The sequence below is a fragment of the Phytophthora sojae genome (assembly GCF_000149755.1).
Source record: "Phytophthora sojae unplaced genomic scaffold PHYSOscaffold_8, whole genome shotgun sequence".
Taxonomy (NCBI): domain Eukaryota; phylum Oomycota; class Peronosporomycetes; order Peronosporales; family Peronosporaceae; genus Phytophthora; species Phytophthora sojae.
In genome coordinates, this window is record NW_009258122.1 from 2,729,289 (window position 1) to 2,748,206 (window position 18,918).

At 51.6% G+C, this 18,918-nt stretch overlaps 4 protein-coding genes across 4 annotated transcripts; 1 reads left to right on the forward strand and 3 right to left on the reverse strand.

Moving 5' to 3' along the window:
- Window positions 1-4,862: 4,862 nt before the first annotated feature.
- Window positions 4,863-6,047, reverse strand: PHYSODRAFT_318057 (hypothetical protein; the record flags this gene model as incomplete). The annotated part of the gene is made up of 3 exons (XM_009535634.1): window positions 4,863-4,958; window positions 5,086-5,587; window positions 5,644-6,047. 3 exons carry the CDS (start codon window positions 6,045-6,047, stop codon window positions 4,863-4,865), a joined length of 1,002 nt encoding a protein of 333 aa, XP_009533929.1.
- A 1,239-nt stretch (window positions 6,048-7,286) lies between these two features.
- PHYSODRAFT_455299 (hypothetical protein) lies at window positions 7,287-7,640 on the forward strand (the record flags this gene model as incomplete). The annotated part of the gene is made up of 1 exon (XM_009535635.1): window positions 7,287-7,640. A coding segment is annotated over one exon (354 nt), but the record flags the coding sequence as incomplete, so codon positions are not given.
- Window positions 7,641-15,530: 7,890 nt separating this feature from the next.
- On the reverse strand, window positions 15,531-16,040 carry PHYSODRAFT_337932 (hypothetical protein; the record flags this gene model as incomplete). The annotated part of the gene is made up of 1 exon (XM_009535636.1): window positions 15,531-16,040. The coding sequence occupies one exon, from the start codon at window positions 16,038-16,040 to the stop codon at window positions 15,531-15,533; it is 510 nt and encodes a 169-aa protein (XP_009533931.1).
- A 2,202-nt stretch (window positions 16,041-18,242) lies between these two features.
- PHYSODRAFT_400077 (hypothetical protein) lies at window positions 18,243-18,710 on the reverse strand (the record flags this gene model as incomplete). Its single annotated transcript, XM_009535637.1, has 1 exon — window positions 18,243-18,710. A coding segment is annotated over one exon (468 nt), but the record flags the coding sequence as incomplete, so codon positions are not given.
- Window positions 18,711-18,918: the final 208 nt, after the last annotated feature.

Sequence of the window (18,918 nt, forward strand, 5' to 3'; positions counted from 1 at the left end):
TCTGGTTCACTTCCCTTTTGTTTTGTCGGTGAAAGGAGGGCTTTCTAACGAGTTTATGGAAATGGTTCATGATGGGATTATGTCGCCGAATGGGCTGTCGAGTGCATTGGCTACTGTGGAGCGCCGGCGCCAAAGCCGGTATTACAAGCTCTACACTCATTTTGCGGATAGAGTTCGGCGACTCCGGAACGCTAATGCTGACTATGTATCTCCGACCCCGCCAACTTGCTCTCAGTATGCCTCCGACAATGCTCCACCAACTACCCAAACGCTGACAGCGTTTTGGATGGAATTTACAACGATTTACAGTTCTCTGTGTGAAAATCTCATGAAGCACTTGAAGATTCGAAGAGCGCTCTGCATTGATCACTCCGTGAAATTTTGTAAGCGTCTTAAGATTTGGACAGGCAGTGGGAAACGTGATGGTATGGCAAACTGAAAAATGCTTCTTCTCGCTCAAAATGAAATTGGGCAGATCGTTGGTCGTTGCCTTACACGCTCAGAGAACAATGATGAAACTGAGGAGCTACTAAAACGTGTGGAGCCCATACTTGCACCGTTTACTGACGATGCTAAGCTTTTGGTAGTAAGTGATGATGCCACTGGAATTCGCAATCTGGTTAGCAGAGCGTTTGGCGATCGTGTCTCGACCAAGCAAGACCCGTTCCATGTAATACAGCGCATAACCGAGAAGGTTAAGTCAACTAAGCGAAAGTGGTTATCTAAGGAGCTAAGTAATGCGCTGTACACAGTAGATGGCACGCTGCGACCCGTTGACGAAATGGAGAAAAGGTTTTTACGTGCTGTGAGAAGTGTTGCATTGGCGGACGTGAACTGCTCGGATGCAGAGTGGCGTGGCTGTTATGAAAGTAACGCGAAGCAGATTCGTCGCGGAGATCTCTTTGTCTCTAATAACACGTACGAGGAGGCTGCTAAGACGGTGAGAGTCGTATCCACCAGTCAACTCGAAGGATTTCACTCCGCCTTGAAAAAACTACTCGTCCGCACTGTGTCAGCTCCCGTTGGTTTGCGAATTCTTGACATTTTTATTGTTCGCCACAATCTCCGCGTTGGGACAAAGTTTGGCCGTAATGCGAATTTAGGGGAACTGGACTTCATACAACTAGCTCAAGCTGCATTGGTAAGTCGAGGCGCGTTACCAGAGTCGGCACAATTGGAGTTTGCGCTAACGATGCTGTCCCAACCCCAGATTTCTCCGCAATACCGCTCAGCCTCTCGCATAGACTTTGATCTCGACCAATGGAGACGAATTTTTGAAAATGCGCGTGTGAGCAATGCTGGCATTGATGCTACACTTACCGCTTCTCGACGCCACAAGAAAACAATAAAGGAACTATTTTTCAACTGCGCAAAAGTTGCCCAGTCAACCCCCCTTCGCACGAAGGCGTTCTTTGAGTCGATGCAACTGACTGAGACTTCGTACGAGCCATCCTCTGATTTTTGGCTAGAAGAGTACGAGCTGCTGCGTCAAGTCCGGTTTGAGCAGGATCGAGAAGGGGCTGTGTGGAAATCGTGTGTCCATGTCACGACGATACTTTTCAACATGGTGGTAGAGTTTAACACAAATGTGGCTTTCCGTTTGCGTCGGAGATCCTACTCAACGATCGAGGGGAAGTTAAAGCAAATGTCGGACCCGAAGGTGGATAGCTGTACTAAAAAATCCTTCGCAAGCAGACCTCCGCTGTTCTCGTTTGATCTCAATCGTAAGACTACCAGCAAGGAAAATACTGACGAGCAGAAGCTGATGATAGATTTGTTTGGTGTATTGCGAGCTACAAAGACCATCAAGAGCAGAACACAAGTGTTTGTCCGTGTTTACGATTTTGCAAGTCGAGTTTGTGAGGGTATTTTCCCCAAGGACGAATCTGCTCTCAAACGCAAATGGGCTGCCCTCAAAACAGCGGCCAACAATGGTCGCGAACCAAAACTTAAGCCCCCACGCGCAGAAGGCTTTGCCCGGAGCAAATTTACTGAATGCAGTGGCGCCGCAGATGCTATTCCACCAGCAACGCCGTCACGTGATGTCGCTACAACCAACACAGCAGTCTCTAGGCTTTTAAGCACAGCTGACGTTGCGGTGGGGGTGGGAGCAACACCAGATCTGGCGACAACTAGCAATGCTTTGGTGAGTGGCATCTCAACATTTGTTCCAGCAGTATTACAGCAGCATCTCACACAAGCGCCAGTCGACCAAGGTAGTGGCCTTCATGCTGAAGCTGCACACGGTTCTCGTTGTGAAGGCGGACATGCTGTTTGTCCTGCTGCCAAAAGCAAGAAGCGTAAGTACACTAGAAATCGCCATCAGATTTGGGATACTTTCGAGCAGAAGCTGCAGCACGACCGAGAGCTCCCAACAAGTGGGTTGAGATGTTTGCCCTTTTCCAAGAGAGGTATCCAGACAGCGATATGAACCCAGACTCGCTGTGGCAGCGACTAAAGGAGCCCAAAAAGCGAAGTCGAAGAGCGCAATTTCACTAGCAAGCGAGTATACCTGCTGCCCCAGCGTTACCTGCTTACGCACTAGTAGTTCCGCCGGCTACAAGCATGCGGAAGCTGTCGAAAGATAAAAAAACGCTGCGGAGATCCATCGCAAAGGAGCTACTGCGAGTGATTGCAGACAACAACCAGCACGGTCAGTATTCACTCCTTCTTCAATGCAAATGCTTAATGCAATACTAGTACACTGTTAGCCCCAGCAATCCTCCTGTCAGCCGATGCATGTTCTTGTCATTGCTGTTTGTATCCCCTCGAACCACCTGTCTTCTTACTTGATTATTGTATTGATGCTCACTGCTCTATTTCAGGATTTGAGTGGGGAAACGAACGTTTTGCCGAAACGTAAACGGTGGCAAGCGGTGGCGAACGGTGACTAACGGTGGCCAACGGTGCCGACAGGCCCCAGGGCATTAGCGATAAACCGGTGATAGGAGTATTGCGCCGCGTGAGGGTGTGCCGCTCGTTGGAGTTACACGGGTAAGAGACGACCCGCTGGTCGCTTCTTGCAAAACTGCATTTCCAGGGTTAGAAGGTGGCTGGCATACGATGCCCATCGCCACTCTCGTACCAGCGAGATCACCTGCGCTGCGTGAGCCCATAGGTTGGGATTGAGTTGGACCAGCACCCGCCATGGACCTATTTCCTTATCATCACATGTCCACCATGATCGAGTTTGTCGGCCGCTTTCTCTGGCAACAAGGTGGCAACGGCCTGGTATCATATACTCCTGGTCTGGAATCCAGAGGCGATGACACAGGATCTCGAGTTGTCTCCCCACCTCAACATACAGGCTTGCCGTTGCAACGCATCCGTCCTGACCCACTCCATATCGATGAGCTTGTGTATCTATCCGCGGCTCACTGCATATCCGACAGTGTGGCTCCCACTGGGTGTTTCCTGAGATTAGTGTGTAAGACATTGGTAATCGATCTCCAATAAAAACGCTTTTGATAGTCATCCCACCCGAGTAACTTGGTCGTATTCAAGTCAGTATCGCACGCCGTCTGCCTGTGTTCTCCACGTGTGCCCATTGCTTCAATCCAGGTGGACTTCCGTTTTCCCGCTGCTAGTTTCGTCAAGAATCGCTGGTTCGCCCTACGACCGGGTTTCCGTGAGAATCAATGAAGTGAGCAGCATCCCAGGACATGATGCCTGTATATGAGCCGGTCATACTGAGGTCGTGGCTCTGGGCAGCATCTGCGTCAGCTGCTGCAAGTGCTTGGCGCTGCTCATTCCGATGTGAGCTCGTGCTCTTGGTGCGAGCGTAGTAAACGCCCCACCCGGACGCATCAGCGCCACCATGGTACGAATTTCCACTCGATGCTTGTTGCTATACTTAAGATGCGACGATCGAATACCGTTTGCGATGGCACGAACAGTCTCTAAGGTTCGAATGGCTGCTAAGTTGTCACAGACTTGGGTACCTGTGTCACTCGATGCCATCAACCCAGCAATGAGGGCGTGGCACTCGCATCGGGTGGATGTCATATCCGCCCAGTGCACCGCAATTCTGCCAATTTTGCGGACAGTTCCTGTACGAAGTCCCCATCCACCGGTGGCACTTGGTGTCCCCCCATGACATACACTCCCATCTCCTGCTGCAATACAATTTTCACAGTTGCGGAACTCTTCCCAATGCACCCACGGTCGACGATCAATTCGTACCGGGCGGGTGGTACACGTCTTGCAGTTTACATGATGCCACTCCAGACACTACGGCACCTTGGCGCCGATTGCACTGGCTAAACGCTCGGTCAGAAGGTTGGAGCTCTCCTGTTGCCATGACTTCGTCATAGTTTCGCGACGATCGATTAAATGCTTCCCTGATTAAATCTCTGCTCATTACACCAGTAACGCCTCCAATAGATGTATCACTCCAGATAATCACTCGGTCTTTGGCCGACCTACCTCCGCGTCGACGAAGGTACACCACTTCTACTGGTACGCATATATTGGCTAGTTCCGATCCAATTTCACCTGGGTGTGGTTTCCACACACCGCTGTTGGGGCGCGTCTCCTGCCACCACTGAACATTGATGTCTAGGCCATGACCATGGGGGTTGTCAATTACTATATCGTCAACGCGTTTTCCAAGTTCATAACCGCGCATTTCCAATCCCTCGTCCGTGATATCAAATTCGCTCGCAATGAAAAACTGACAAGGGCCTACTTCCATCGTATGAATCTGTAGATAACTTGTGTCTACTGGGATCCGTCCGACCGGCGTTACCAGCTCTCTGTAGAGTTCTGACACAGTACGGCTTTGATGTCATCCTCTATCGCCTTGTAATCGCCAACTTGCTGGCGCGACCAGCGGAATTTTCGATGTAATGAGGTCGGTTGGTCTAGCAGCGTACCGGATGTGTTGGCGATGTCTCCAACATAGCGCACTTTGTGGGAGTACTTGAGGTTGTAGCGAAGTAGTCGGGCTCGGAGAGGTTCTGTCAACTCGTTCCAAATTGGCCTATCGTTTGGTCGATTAGTCGTACAGGCTTGGAATTCTCCCAAGTAACATCCACCTTCGTTCCAACTGCGACCACCGCGCGGATAGTTTGATGGATCCGGCACTGGAGGTGGCTGGGGGGGATCCATCGGCATTTGAAGCGGGTGGCACGTTAACCCGGATTGGATCTGGTACATTTCGAATGCCTCCGTTAGCAAGTGGTAGGCTGACAAGTGGGGTGAGTTCATCACTCGGATGGCTAGCTGAGCTCGTGCCACGTTACACATATCTTCAAAGCTGGCGAGTCCAAGGCCCTGTGTCTCGTTGTGAAACACATCTTTAGGTGTGCTATGAGGTAGTTTAAGGACGTGCTTCGCCACCCGTCGAATTAGAATATCGACGTGCTTTGCAATCTTGTGAGAAGTATTCAGTTGCGTTCGATACTGTACGCGAGGTAGCCACAATATACTGGAGTTGGTCACGGTTAGCTGTAGGCGGGTTATTATGTCTGCCTCGCGTCTCAACGCATTCCACACAGGTGCGAAGGTTGCGCTCCATACGTCATCGGTGCTTTGGATAATACCCAGGTGCTTGAATCCCTCTGCTGGACTTACAATCGTCACCGCCCTCGGTTGGCCAGTAGGTAGACGGTGTCACTAGCGCTACGCCCGGTGGGCGTATACTGGAGCAGAAACGACTTAGAAGCACCGAAAACCCCGCCAGTTCCGTGAATTCCCGTAAAAACATTTGAGACAGCGACTCGATGCTCAATGTCTGATCGGGTCGTTGCAACATCAATCACGTCGTCCACCAATACGGTAGCAGCGATCTGATGCGGCTCCGCGCCTTGCGAGTGCGTTATTATTACAGCATCAGGGCCTTGGTCTTGACGCTGCATCAAGACATCCATGTAGTAGCCGATGTGCCGGATGGAGAGTACTGATCCCTGTCCTAAGCCGAATTCGCGCTTCCCGCTAGACACCCATCCAAACGCAGTCCGAATATCAATTTCACCAGGACCGAGAAATCCCATCAGAATGTCATATAAAAGTTTTGGGACACCAATTCGTTTGTAGATGTACGCCATTACCCAACGTGGGATCCGGTCGTAACATTTCTCACAATCTTTGCTTAACAGGTATAGTGGCTCCTTCCTCAGAACGGCTCTGTCGAGGAGCACACAGTACGTCTCAGTGTTTCACATACCAAAATGGGGGGGGGATCGGTGCTAGACGACATCTACATTTCAAGACGGCACTCACATCAGATACGAGAAAGTGGCATATGGCTGTACTCGCTCAATAAAGGGGACCATGTCGGCACACCATTCGTGTGCATCGCGTTGGACCGTACTCAGCAGTGCAGACGGCGGCTTCGCAATGTTCAAGCGGTTAAAGTGCTGAATATGAAGAATAGAAGTAAAAGTGACTTTGATGACTTTCGGATTGCAATGGAGGATAACCTGTCAACAGGAAGAATGTGTCTGACGGAACCGCTAGATGCCCTGCACAACACGGATGATGACAACACGCGCCAGTGGCTGGATAAAGCGATTCGCAACCTGTACACGTGCACGTACCAGACAGCAAAAGATTTGTGGGGCGAGAGAAGTCAGTGTCAGCAAGCTATCGACCGCGCGGTTAGTGTGAAACGCACGGTACGGTGCACAGGTCAGTGGCGGGCAGTGCGGCGCCTTCAGAGTGCCACAGGGACGACATTGGACCAGCTGCAGAGAGCGTTCCGCAAAGTGCAGTGGCCGAAGTGGGTGCTCTTCCCTCAGCGTGTTCCGGATAGCAGCCCTCACAGGGCGGGGGCCCAAGCTCTGAACGCGTGGCGAAACACGCAACCTCTAGGCACCCTACCTGGAATGCATGAGTGGCTAAACACAGGTTGGAAACTGTGGCAGAGCGTAATACAAACTCGTCGAAGCTGGTGCCAGCGTCAAAGAGGGAAAAATTCGCGGCTCAAACGAAAGCATTGGATGAATTCGGGACAGTTGCGCCAATTTCTCCGGTCTACCATACACACTCAGCTCCCGCCGGTGCACATTCAAGGTGGTCTAGTTGGGGAAGCGCCACACTTTACGTACGAAGAAACCAAGCAGGCCGTAACATCACCTATGGTAGATTTGTTGAACTCGTGGGTTCCTCCACACGAAAAAACAGCAGAGCCGATGCACCTCACTGCAGACTCAGTGGAGGCAGAAAGTGAATTGCCAGAGTTTATAAGAACGTGGCTATTGGACGACATCAAAGCTGGTGGAACTCACCGTGACGCATTCTGTGGACCAGGGAATGAATGGGGTGACTTTACTTATGACGAGACTCTGCAGCAACAAGTTGATCGAATGGCAAATAAAGGCGTCGGCCCAGGATATGGAGGCATTCCACAGGAATTATGGATGGTAGCGCCCGCCAGTGTACGCGAGAGAGAACGACTGATCTTCAATACAATACTGCGCACTGGGGTAGTTCCGGAAATTCTTAACCACCGCCAAATGGTCTTCCTTCCCAAGCACTCTCACGCCACGGGAGTGTGGGAGCTCCAGGGGCTCCCGCCGTGGAGGCCGATTACCGTACAAATCTCACTCGCGACTCGCCTATTTACAGCAATCAGCTGCTACTTGGAGACTCGTGTTCCAAACCACCCAATGCAGCACGGGTTCCAAAGAGACAAGAATGTCCTAGATGCTGCGCTCGCGACTACACGCGGTGTTTGAAAGTCGACACGATGCTATTAGTTTGAGCCCACAATCGAAATTCATCACTCGCAACCCTTGCAGCCGTCTCTCGCTGGCACACCCCGTTCCGATCAAGGTCTTCATCTGGGTAAGTGTTGAAGTCGCCCGCTAATACACAGATGTTGCCACTTTGTTCCGCTATCTGAGCTTGCCGTTCGATCCAGGAGCGCTCACGCCGTGTCTCCTCTGGGTTGCGGTGTGGGCTATCCGGGCAATATGTTCCTATGATGGTAAGATCCGTGTTGCCCCCCAGTCGGAAGTGCGTGCTCAGTGACCGGCCCGACTGCGAGTATGCAGTGCAGCTTTTCCTCCAGCGCGACTGCCACCGCTCGTTATCCATGATGATTGCAACCCGATCATTTCCAACCAACATTAAGGTTGGGACTGCCGCTCCATCACGTGATCTACTTCATACAAATCGTTCTTGGGTGCCCTGGATTCCAGCGTCTGAAAGTACCAGGAAGTCAACGGAATTTGCTATAAACCACACTCTAATTTCTTCCATCTTACTCCATGTGCCCTTGTTAATGTTCGCGGTGGCAACGCGGATGTCCAGGTCTGCGTTGTTCTCGCGCACGGTGCCCTGGTACCCTATGTAGTGTTCTGCAAAATGTTCCCTTTGCAAGATCTCCTCACGGACGGCATGTTCGCCGCCCTCGGTGCACGCCCTTGCTTCCGTCCGTGCGATACCGCGATACCCTCAAACTCCCCACACCTCTGCAGTAGTTTGTGTAGATCCACCGCCGATACCGGATTCGGGTTCCTGTACTCGATCTGCAAAATATCAACGTTGGTGTCCCCCTTCTCGGGGTAGTACGGCTCCACCCACACGGTGACGCCATGCACCTTCATGTATCTTTTGCGCAAGAACTTCCAAAGTGATCGGTTGTTGATAACCGGTGTTGCAATCAGTTCTTCTGCTGGCTGGCTGGTCGGGATAAGCTTATCACTGAACTGGATCCCGTGCGATCCGCACACTTGGACAATGCCAGGGCCAGCTCCATGATTCCACAGGCCCAAGCGTTTCCACGAAGGTTGACGTCTCGTCGATGGAGAACGCTAGCATCAGCTGCGTAGCCTTGAAACTTTCTTCGAATGCCACCCACTCTGTTTCCGAGTGGTGATGATCGAGCACTGCTTCTCCTTCGATGGCCCTGTCTCCATTTCCGGTGTCACGTTGCTCCTCCTGCATCATTTCATCATCTTGATCTGCGCCGTTGTCGTCTGTGTTGAGGCCCGTGTTCATGTCCACGTCCACGCTTTGCTCGTTGCTTCCTAGCGTCGGTTGGACCGTGTTTTCCGTAGTACCCTTGTCACGTGGCCGCAGTCCTTCTAGTTGAAACACTCCTCTGTCTCGGGGTTTCACTGCTGCTTTGCGAACTTCTCCTGCCGTCACCTTCCCTTGCTTCCGCACACATGTCGCTTCCGTCGTCACCTTCCGTGGCAGCCTCTAACACGGGGCTTAGGCGAGGCAGGTGTCGGCATTTTGCTGAGTTTCTTCGGTTCTTTCTCGTCGCAAGGTGTAGTCGTCGTAGATTCTTGTTGTTTGCGACCTTTGTCACTTGGTTTCTCTTTGGGGAGTTTCATTTTCTTCGTGTTCCAAAATAGATGCCTCTCTTCGTCTTGTCTCGCTCTTGTTGACTCAGGCTTCGAGCGGAGTCTTAATCTCTTCATAATCTCTGTACTCTGTCTCCTTTGATCTTGATCTTCTTGAGGCCGGACGTGGGCCATTTCGTTGTTGTTCTGCATTTCTCCGTTCTCGTCTTGATCCTGGTGCAGTCACGTGGCGATCGGCAGATCGCACGCGCCGGAGTGCCTGGGCCGAGTTTCCCTCCGGTCGTTCGTTACACTCGCATCTCTGTGGTAAATCGGAAACTAGAGTGTAAAATAAAAAGAGATGTATATGGTTTAGCAGCTCGCTCCGACGACACAGCAGCGAGTATGTGCCCTTAGAGCGGGGGCCACCGTACCGCCAAAGCTTGCCGCTTGATGCGTTGTCTGTAGATGCGTTGTGCGTAAATGCGTGGATAGAGTAGGTAGCAGCTCGCTCCGACGACACAGCAGCGAGTATGTGCCCTTAGAGCGGGGGCCACCGTACCGCCATAGCTTGCCGCTTGATGCGTTGTCTGTAGATGCGTTGTGCGTAAATGCGTGGATAGAGTAGGTAGCAGCTCGCTCCGCCGACACGGCAGCAAGTATTTGCCCTTAGAGAGCGGGGGCCACCGTACCGCCAAAGCTCGCCGCTTGATGCGTTGTCTGTAGATGCGTTGTGCGTAAATGCGTGGATAGAGTAGGTAGCAGCTCGCTCCGACGACACAGCAGCGAGTATGTGCCCTTAGAGCGGGGGCCACCGTACCGCCATAGCTTGCCGCTTGATGCGTTGTCTGTAGATGCGTTGTGCGTAAATGCGTGGATAGAGTAGGTAGCAGCTCGCTCCGCCGACACGGCAGCAAGTATTTGCCCTTAGAGAGCGGGGGCCACCGTACCGCCAAAGCTCGCCGCTTGATGCGTTGTCTGTAGATGCGTTGTGCGTAAATGCGTGGATAGAGTAGGTAGCAGCTCGCTCCGACGACACAGCAGCGAGTATGTGCCCTTAGAGCGGGGGCCACCGTACCGCCAAAGCTTGCCGCTTGATGCGTTGTCTGTAGATGCGTTGTGCGTAAATGCGTGGATAGAGTAGGTAGCAGCTCGCTCCGCCGACACGGCAGCAAGTATTTGCCCTTAGAGAGCGGGGGCCACCGTACCGCCAAAGCTCGCCGCTTGATGCGTTGTCTGTAGATGCGTTGTCTGTGCGTAGATGAGAAGACTGCGGTGAGGTAACTCTGTGAATGAACGTTTGAAGTTGAACTGAAAAGCTTGGTCATTTACCATCTTCTTCGTACTTATCTGCGTGGATCCGTTCAAGCTATTTTTTTGGTATCTGCACGATGTAGTCAATGTAGAAGTCGCCGCAACAGCGGAAATGTGTAGCTAGTGCGGTGCACTCGCAAGACTCTGCTATCCCTGGTTAAATTGACCTCCTGTACGTCTACCTGCCATTCGGCTGCCAGGGGGTTGCCGTAATTATTTAGTATTTTCTAGATTTGTATTGTTTATATTATTAAAGAAAGCACTACCAGTCCAACTCTCTAGTTGCAGAAGTAGCGCGCAAATCTTGAGAGCTTGTTGTACTTCCTGTGCGAGGTACATTAAAATATACAGCCGGGACTAGCCCGGGGACGCCTGTAGCGTATAATATGAAATAAAGGACGGCGCACTATTTGTATAGAGCGCGGTAAAATGAAAATTGCGCACTCTATTTTATGCGCACTCTACACCATTTCCCGGTCAAGTTACAAGATTTACCAAACAAGGTGCAAATGACTGGTCCATGCACTTTTTTAAATTCTTACCTGCTCCTGCCGACAATTGCATGAAAAAGCCACGTTTTTCATGATTTGCAAAACGGTCCGGAATCCTTTTCGGGCAAGTTGCAAAACCGTGCAAGAGCATACCCGACCTCCGCTACGTAATTTTGCGGGTCAATAGGGTTGGCCGACGTGTGAGGGTCTTGCTTGGTCGAGACACGATCGCCAAACGCTCTGCTAACCAGATTGCGAATTCCAGTGGCATCATCACTTACTACCAAAAGCTTAGCATCGTCAGTAAACGGTGCAAGTATGGGCTCCACACGTTTTAGTAGCTCCTCAGTTTCATCATTGTTCTCTGAGCGTGTAAGGCAACGACCAACGATCTGCCCAATTTCATTTTGAGCGAGAAGAAGCATTTTTCAGTTTGCCATACCATCACGTTTCCCACTGCCTGTCCAAATCTTAAGACGCTTACAAAATTTCACGGAGTGATCAATGCAGAGCGCTCTTCGAATCTTCAAGTGCTTCATGAGATTTTCACACAGAGAACTGTAAATCGTTGTAAATTCCATCCAAAACGCTGTCAGCGTTTGGGTAGTTGGTGGAGCATTGTCGGAGGCATACTGAGAGCAAGTTGGCGGGGTCGGAGATACATAGTCAGCATTAGCGTTCCGGAGTCGCCGAACTCTATCCGCAAAATGAGTGTAGAGCTTGTAATACCGGCTTTGGCGCCGGCGCTCCACAGTAGCCAATGCACTCGACAGCCCATTCGGCGACATAATCCCATCATGAACCATTTCCATAAACTCGTTAGAAAGCCCTCCTTTCACCGACAAAACAAAAGGGAAGTGAACCAGAAACTCCACGTGCTTCTGCAAATATGCTGGTGATATTGTAGTAAAACAAGTTCCTGTAGAACCAGCGCATTCGTACCGCACGTAAAGCAGCAAGTCGCACTTCGCGTCAACAAGATCGACCGTACGGTGTACGTACTCCTTTACACGTGGCGAGCAGTAACAACCAGGAGAAACACACTCAGCGTTGCCCCCATTCAAACACTCAGGGACCCACACAACAATCGGCCGGGAAAACAACTTTGAGAGAGGGGCCATGTTGTCTTTCCAGCTCGTTAGCTCCGGGTACGGTACACTTGGCGGGAAAGCACGCTGCGACTTCGCTTCTTGCACTCCCCGTCTGCACTCTTCAGCGTCCATTGCGAGTTCGAACGTTGTGCGGGCTTACTGTTCACTCCCCACTCTATTCACTTCAGCGACTTTTGGCTAACTTCAGATATTTTAGTCGGGCGGAGTCGGAGATCGGAGCTACAACCAATCGGATCGGAGCCGCCGGGGCCTAGCGGCCCCGGCATCTCCGATAAACCCCTTCGGGTTTATAGCTTTTACTGGGGCTTGTCCCGCGACCGCACCCCACCACTTCTCACCGGATTTGACCTTTTTCACCACTTTTGTGTCCCGCATGCCTGTTGTATTTGCCAGAAAACGACATCACCTGAAGAGCCAACTGTGCGTCTTCAGCGCTTCATCGCCACCAAGGCTGCATACTCCAGGCTCACGCGCGCACCCGCCATCGCTCCAACCGTGTCGAAGCAGAGATGTACCCACGATGCTCGCATCCAAGACAGGGCGAACGCGTCGTGGAGCGCGTCGATACAGCTGCTTCTGATGGCATCTGCGGAGCTAGCGTCTTACTGCAGACAGCAAGCTAGCTTCAACGAGCACGCTCAGCCTCTCGAGCCGCTATCTCGAGCCGCTGTGCTATTGGCCTCAAGGCGTGTTGCGTCAAACAGATTGCGGCGACAGGATACACCAGGATACTCTCACGACCAGCGCAGTGGAGGACACACACCGAGCTCGAAGAACGTAGAGAGCGCAGACCGCGCTGTGACTTGGCTTACCGTGCACTAAAGGGTGAGTTTGACATGTGAAATGTAAACGTGCATTATTACTACGCGAAGAACTGATCTAAACTGTAGATGTCTGATGTCTGCGTATTGGCTCGCAGGCATTGGGGGTTTGCTACAAGATCGCCGCACCTCTTCTTCTTACGACGGCAGCTGGAGCAAGAAGTCTCCTTCCGCTTTCGTGATGGCAGCGCTGGTACTGGGTTTTCTGCGGTGGCCGTCGTGTTGAGTTTCTGCCTCGGAGCACTGCTGGGTTTTAAACGACAGTGGAGAGCATTGATGGAGATCCGCGTGTCTGGGTCTGGATAGAGACTTGCATACTCACGAAAAATGCGATCCCATTTGCCGTTTTGATTTGGCAGCTCATCTTGTAGCTTGCGAAGGTGATCGATGTGTTCCTGGGCTATGAAGGATGCTGCTTGGTGACGAGCAGTTGTCATGAAGTTGGTTGCTGCCTGTAGCGTGGCTTGGGTGGTGGCTCGACCCGAGGATCTTGAAGGAGTGATTGGGGGGTTACTGGAGTCAAAGCGTGCTGGGGATTTACGCGCTGATGGAGCGATGCAGCTTACATCAACAAGCTGGGCTTCACTCTGCACTGCCGGTCGTTCTGATTGAGCTGGTGGCGTTGCGCTTTGTGGGTGGTCTGCTACTTCTTCCGCGCTGCTGTCGTCGCTGTCTGCACGCGTGAGGGGCTGCTCGGGTGCTTTCAGCAGCATTCCGGGAGGAATCTTAAGCTTAATTTTCAGACTGGTCCCGCGATTCGATCCCCGTTTCAAGCTCTCCCATCGTGCAAGCAGATTGGACGGCGACTTGGGGAAAATGCCGCTGCAGATACAACTCGCAAAGTCGTACACTCGAAGAAAAACGTGGCGTTTATTTCGAATACCGCTGGTCTGCCGGAGCGCAGTGAAGAGGTCAATCTGGAACGCTTGCTCGTTGCCCGTCATCTTGTCATCACGCGGCTCCGAGTAGGAAAATGTGAAAAGTCCGCGAACATCTGCAAGTGGGGGCGAGGATTTATCTGTCTCGTGTTTTGCGATAGTATCGATCTTGGAGGCAAGCGTGGCGTAGCTGCGCCGGCGAAGGTTGAGCTGCTTGTTGGTATTGGAAGATACCACGACGTTGTACATGATAGTGGTGACCAGCGCACATTCACCCCAGGTGCGACCAGCCTGTGCTTGCTCATTGCGAAGCTGTCTGAGTAATGCAAACTCGTGCGACGAGAACCCAGCTGCGGCTTCATAGTCAATCTCCGAGAGACAGAGTGAATTGAAGAAAGCCGCCTTTGGTAGGCGGCTGGTAGCAGCAAACACGGCCTGCTTGGAGAGGAGTTCTTTGATGTTGGTGCTGTGCTGCTTCGAGTGGTGAAGATTAATTCGAGCGCACTGGTATCGACACGCGCAGACTCAAAGAGCTGCCCCCACAGTTCAAACCCAAAATCGTGTTGCGTTGTGGACCGGTATTGAGGCGGTGAGAGCTGCGTCGACAAGAGCTTCGAGGCAAATTCAAGCTGCGCGGATTCGGGAATTGCACCACGGCAGAGGCTAGCGGCTTCAGATAGGGTTACGATATCTGCATGATCCAGCGGCGGGTTTCGGCCGTATCGAGAGCCGACCTTCAAATTGTGCCGTACGATGAAGACATCAAGGATGCGGAGACCAATCTCGGCTGATACAGACCGCGCTAGTAGCTTCTTTAGCGCGGAATGAAACCCTTCAAGTTGACTCGTTGAGAGCACACACACGCTCTTCCCACCACCTTCCTCGTACGTGTTAGCCTCACGTACAAGTCACCCCGTTCAATCTGCTCAATATTGCTGCACAAGCTCCCAGCCCAATCTGCGTCACTACAGTTCACATCACGAGAAGCTACCGATGCCACGGCATCGCGAACCCGAGCAGCCATCTCCGCCGGCAGTCGCAGCTGTCCATCTATGTCGTACATCGCGTCATGTACTCGCTTAGCCAACTGCTTCTTTGCTGTTTTTTCCTTCACCTTCTCCGTAAATCGTTACACAACGTGGAATGGGTCCTGTCGAACACCAACGGAATCTCCAAACACGCTGCTTACCATGTTGCGGACTGCATTAGCATTATCGCTAATAACGAAACACTCAGAACCATTTTCAGCAGCGGAGACCGTCGGCTTCACAAATTCCAAAAGCTCCCGAGTTTCATCGTTATTCTCCGACCGTGTGAGACGCCGACCTACGATTTGCCCGATCTCGTTTTGAAGCAGCAGAAGCATCTTGGCATCTACCATGCTCTCGCGTTTACCCGTTCCTCCTGGCCAAACTTTCAACGTTTTGCAAAACTTCACGGAATGATTCATGCGCAGCGCTTTCTTGACTTCTGCACAACGCATAATCTGCTCACAAAGTGAGCTGTAAATTCGTGACGACTGTAGCCACGCTGCTGTCAATGTCTCGGCACCAACTGGGCTCTGTCTGGCGCAGTACTGTGTGGCGGGAGGCGGGGACGGGGCCAAGTACAAAGGGTTGGACAGGCTGCGCTGCCGTACTTGATCAGCGAATAGACATAGCAACTTGTTGTAGCGCTTCTAGCGACGCCGTTTTAGGTTGTCGATAGTTCTTGAGAGTCCATGCGGGGAGATCACGCCTTCATGCACCATTTCCATCAGCTCTTTGGAGAGCCCATACTTCTTGGTGAGCACATAGGGAAAATGCACGACTAGTTGAGGCTCGCGCTGCAAGTAGGCTGGTGAAACAGTAGAGAAGCAGCCCGTTGATTCCCCTGTGCACTGGTACTTGGTGTAGAGAAGATGGCACTTGGTGTCCACCTCCTCCACCACTCGTTGCTTGTACTCCTTCAAGCGCGGCGTACAGGAGCAGCTGGGCATGGCGCAGAACGGCTTCTTCGAAGCTTGTAGACACTCAGGAACCCACACGATGACTGGCCACGAAAACAAGGCAGAGAGTAGGGGGGCGCCTCGCTGCTTCTCTGGATACTGCACCACAGGTGGGAAGCGCCTTGCCGCCATAGCCTCACACGTAAGGCGCCTGACTTCTTGCTGCGATAGCTGCTCCTCTGTGCACTGGCGCGCTTCCATCTCGTACACTCAACGTAAACTGTAACTTATGTACCTGACATTGGCTCATATCGGAGTATCGGAAATCGAAGGTCGGAATCGGATATGTCGGGGCCTGTCGGCCCCGGCATATCCTATAAACCCAGCCTTCAGCCATACAAATCGGGGGCAACATGTGTTTTAGGTACAATCATTCCGATATATCTATACTTGATTTTTGTATGCTCTAGGGTGGCCGACTAAACTTGGCGCAGTTTTAAAATCACATAGTTGTATGGTAGCCATCTGATAGACTGGGAATTCCCGCGCGTTAACACATGTAGTGGGTTTCTACCAATGAAAGCTCTTACATATCTAAATAGCGAACGCCAACTCGAAAAATTGACAAAGTTGTGGACACAAACGAGGGTGGCCGATTTAACCTGTCGCCGAGTGTAAATAGGAGGAGTTCAAGGTACCCCCTCTTCCAGATCTGTGATTGGTCACCAAGCTTTATTTCAGCCCTTTCTTCGCACTTTTGAGTCGGAACCTAAAGCCTACGGGAATGAGAAAATATCATAAACGACATATGTTCCCTGATCAGCACAATAAATCTCTGACCAGCACAAGACGGGAAGGGGCGACGGAGGTGAGCAATCCAGCGAGCCGAGCACTGCACTCGCCAGGTGAATAGCGCGAGCGCGGCTGGTCACCATGACATCCATCCCCATGCGACATGTATGATACTTGACATTTGTATAGGCTTTGTGCTGTGCAATAATAGTGCGAGGAAATGTGAAAAATCAACAAGAAAACAGAAAACGGACTGTTTCCTTTTTCTTGTTGATTTTTCACATTTCCCAGTCCACAAGAACGGTGACCAGTCCACACGATCAACGACCAGTGCGAGCTGCGGTTACCATTCTTCAGGTACTCAGGTCGGAAGCACATGCTGCAGGTGCTGCGCGTGCAGGTTCGGGCATCTAGCACGGCGAGCAGGTGGGTATAGGCAACATACTTGGGCTGTATAGTTAGCCGGTTGCGAGGGCAACATAATGCAGTATCAACGTCGACCTAACTCGCATACTGACGTTACTGTGGATGAAAATGCAGACTCCAAGATCTCGCTTACTGGGCATGGGTGGCTGTGAAGCCGTAGAAGATGGGACGTGGCAATCAGACTCAGGCCCGTTCTCAACCGGTCGCATGCGGCCGCACCGCATCGCACAGTTTTGTACAATGCGGCCGCATGCGACCGCATCGGTTGAGAACGCTCGTGCGGCCGCATTGTGCGCCCTACCCGCATGCGCTTCCAGATGACATCGGCCAATTCGAACTCAAAACATACCAAAAGCAGCAACGCGAAGTATGATGAGTTTTGCCCACGAAGACTCGTATTTCTCGATGCTAGCTCATACACCAACTGAAAACAATATATGAACAAGTACTTGTACGCCTCTAGTGGATTAATGCTAAATAGGTATCCGACGTACCAGTAGATTAAAACCAAACAGCAAGAATGCAAGGCAACTCACAACAACTGTAATGAAAACGGAAACTCGTTAAGCATTTCTAAAGCGGCCATCGATTTTGAAGCTACACGCGCTCTACGCTAAAGGAATCTATTTTGCTTTGTGCAGCAAAAGATTACGCACTTACATTTCTTCATTGTACTGGTGGGGTTAACTTACGGAAGATTTTTAAACAGGTCTTATGCAGGTCTGTTTTTTTTTGGTCCGTAGGACCAAAACAGGACCGAAATAAAATTAGCCTCCAAATGGGACCTAAAAAGATCCTAACAAAACAGGGTTTTTTAAAAACTCTATAATTGTATAGGTAAACGGAAATTAGATGTATTATGTATTGGAGGGGAAATTGCATAAAAAGCAAACCGTGTCAGGGCCTTCAACCTGCTGTTAACCGTTAATTGTCAGTCATGCTGCGGGTAACCCGGCTTGTACGTCGCTCGACTCTAGCTGCCCGGGCCGTCCGACTTGATCTATCCACTTGGGCTTCCTGGGAACGCATCGATGCTAGACCTCCATGATCACCCCTGCCACCGCGAGTTGAAGTTGCCCTGCCACCACGAGTTGAAGCTGCCCTGCCACCACGAGTTGAAGTTGCCCTGCCACCTCGAGTTGAAGCTTTACGACCACCGCGAGTTGAAGCAGCACGACCAGCGCGACTGGTTCGTGAGTTCGACGACCTACTGGCTTCACGACGCGCAGCGTTAACACGCGATGTCAAGTCGACCGCAACTGGCAACTCGATCTCCCCGTGACCTGGGGCAACAGCTCTGCGATTAGATATATCGCCAAGCTGTTGCACGTACCGTCGCGATAATGTGTCGATTGTCGATACGAAAGCGGGGATGCTTGGGTGTGGCGCAGCGATGGCTGCGTTGAGTTCCCGGTTGAACCGCTCCATGGGGTTGTTGGTTCGGCTTACCACTCCCAAATCTATGCCATAAACATTCCACACATCGACTGGAAAAATATTGATCCATGTGCGACGAAAGTACTTCCAGAAACGATCCCACCCAACCGCCGAGTACTCAATCTCTTCGGTACGGCAGCGAGACATAATCAACTCGGAGACATAGTTGATTCCGTGGGGATCGACATGAGCAGGTACGATCACGGTTAGCATGTCCAACACGCCGACTTCCATCGCAATCGAGATCTCCTGGGGTCGGATACGCAACTTCATCATGCGTCGTCGGGTCGCTTGCTTGAAGTGAAACAAGCATCCGATGACCCTGGCGTGCGGAAACGGGTCGGTCACTGAATCGATCAGCGCTGCCTCGAAGTCGCAGACGACACTCCCAGGTTGCCCGTGCAGTCATTCATGAACCGCATCAATTTTTGGTATAGTTGATGGGTTTTGCCAGTCGTAAGAGCGTAAACGCAAGCCACGAACA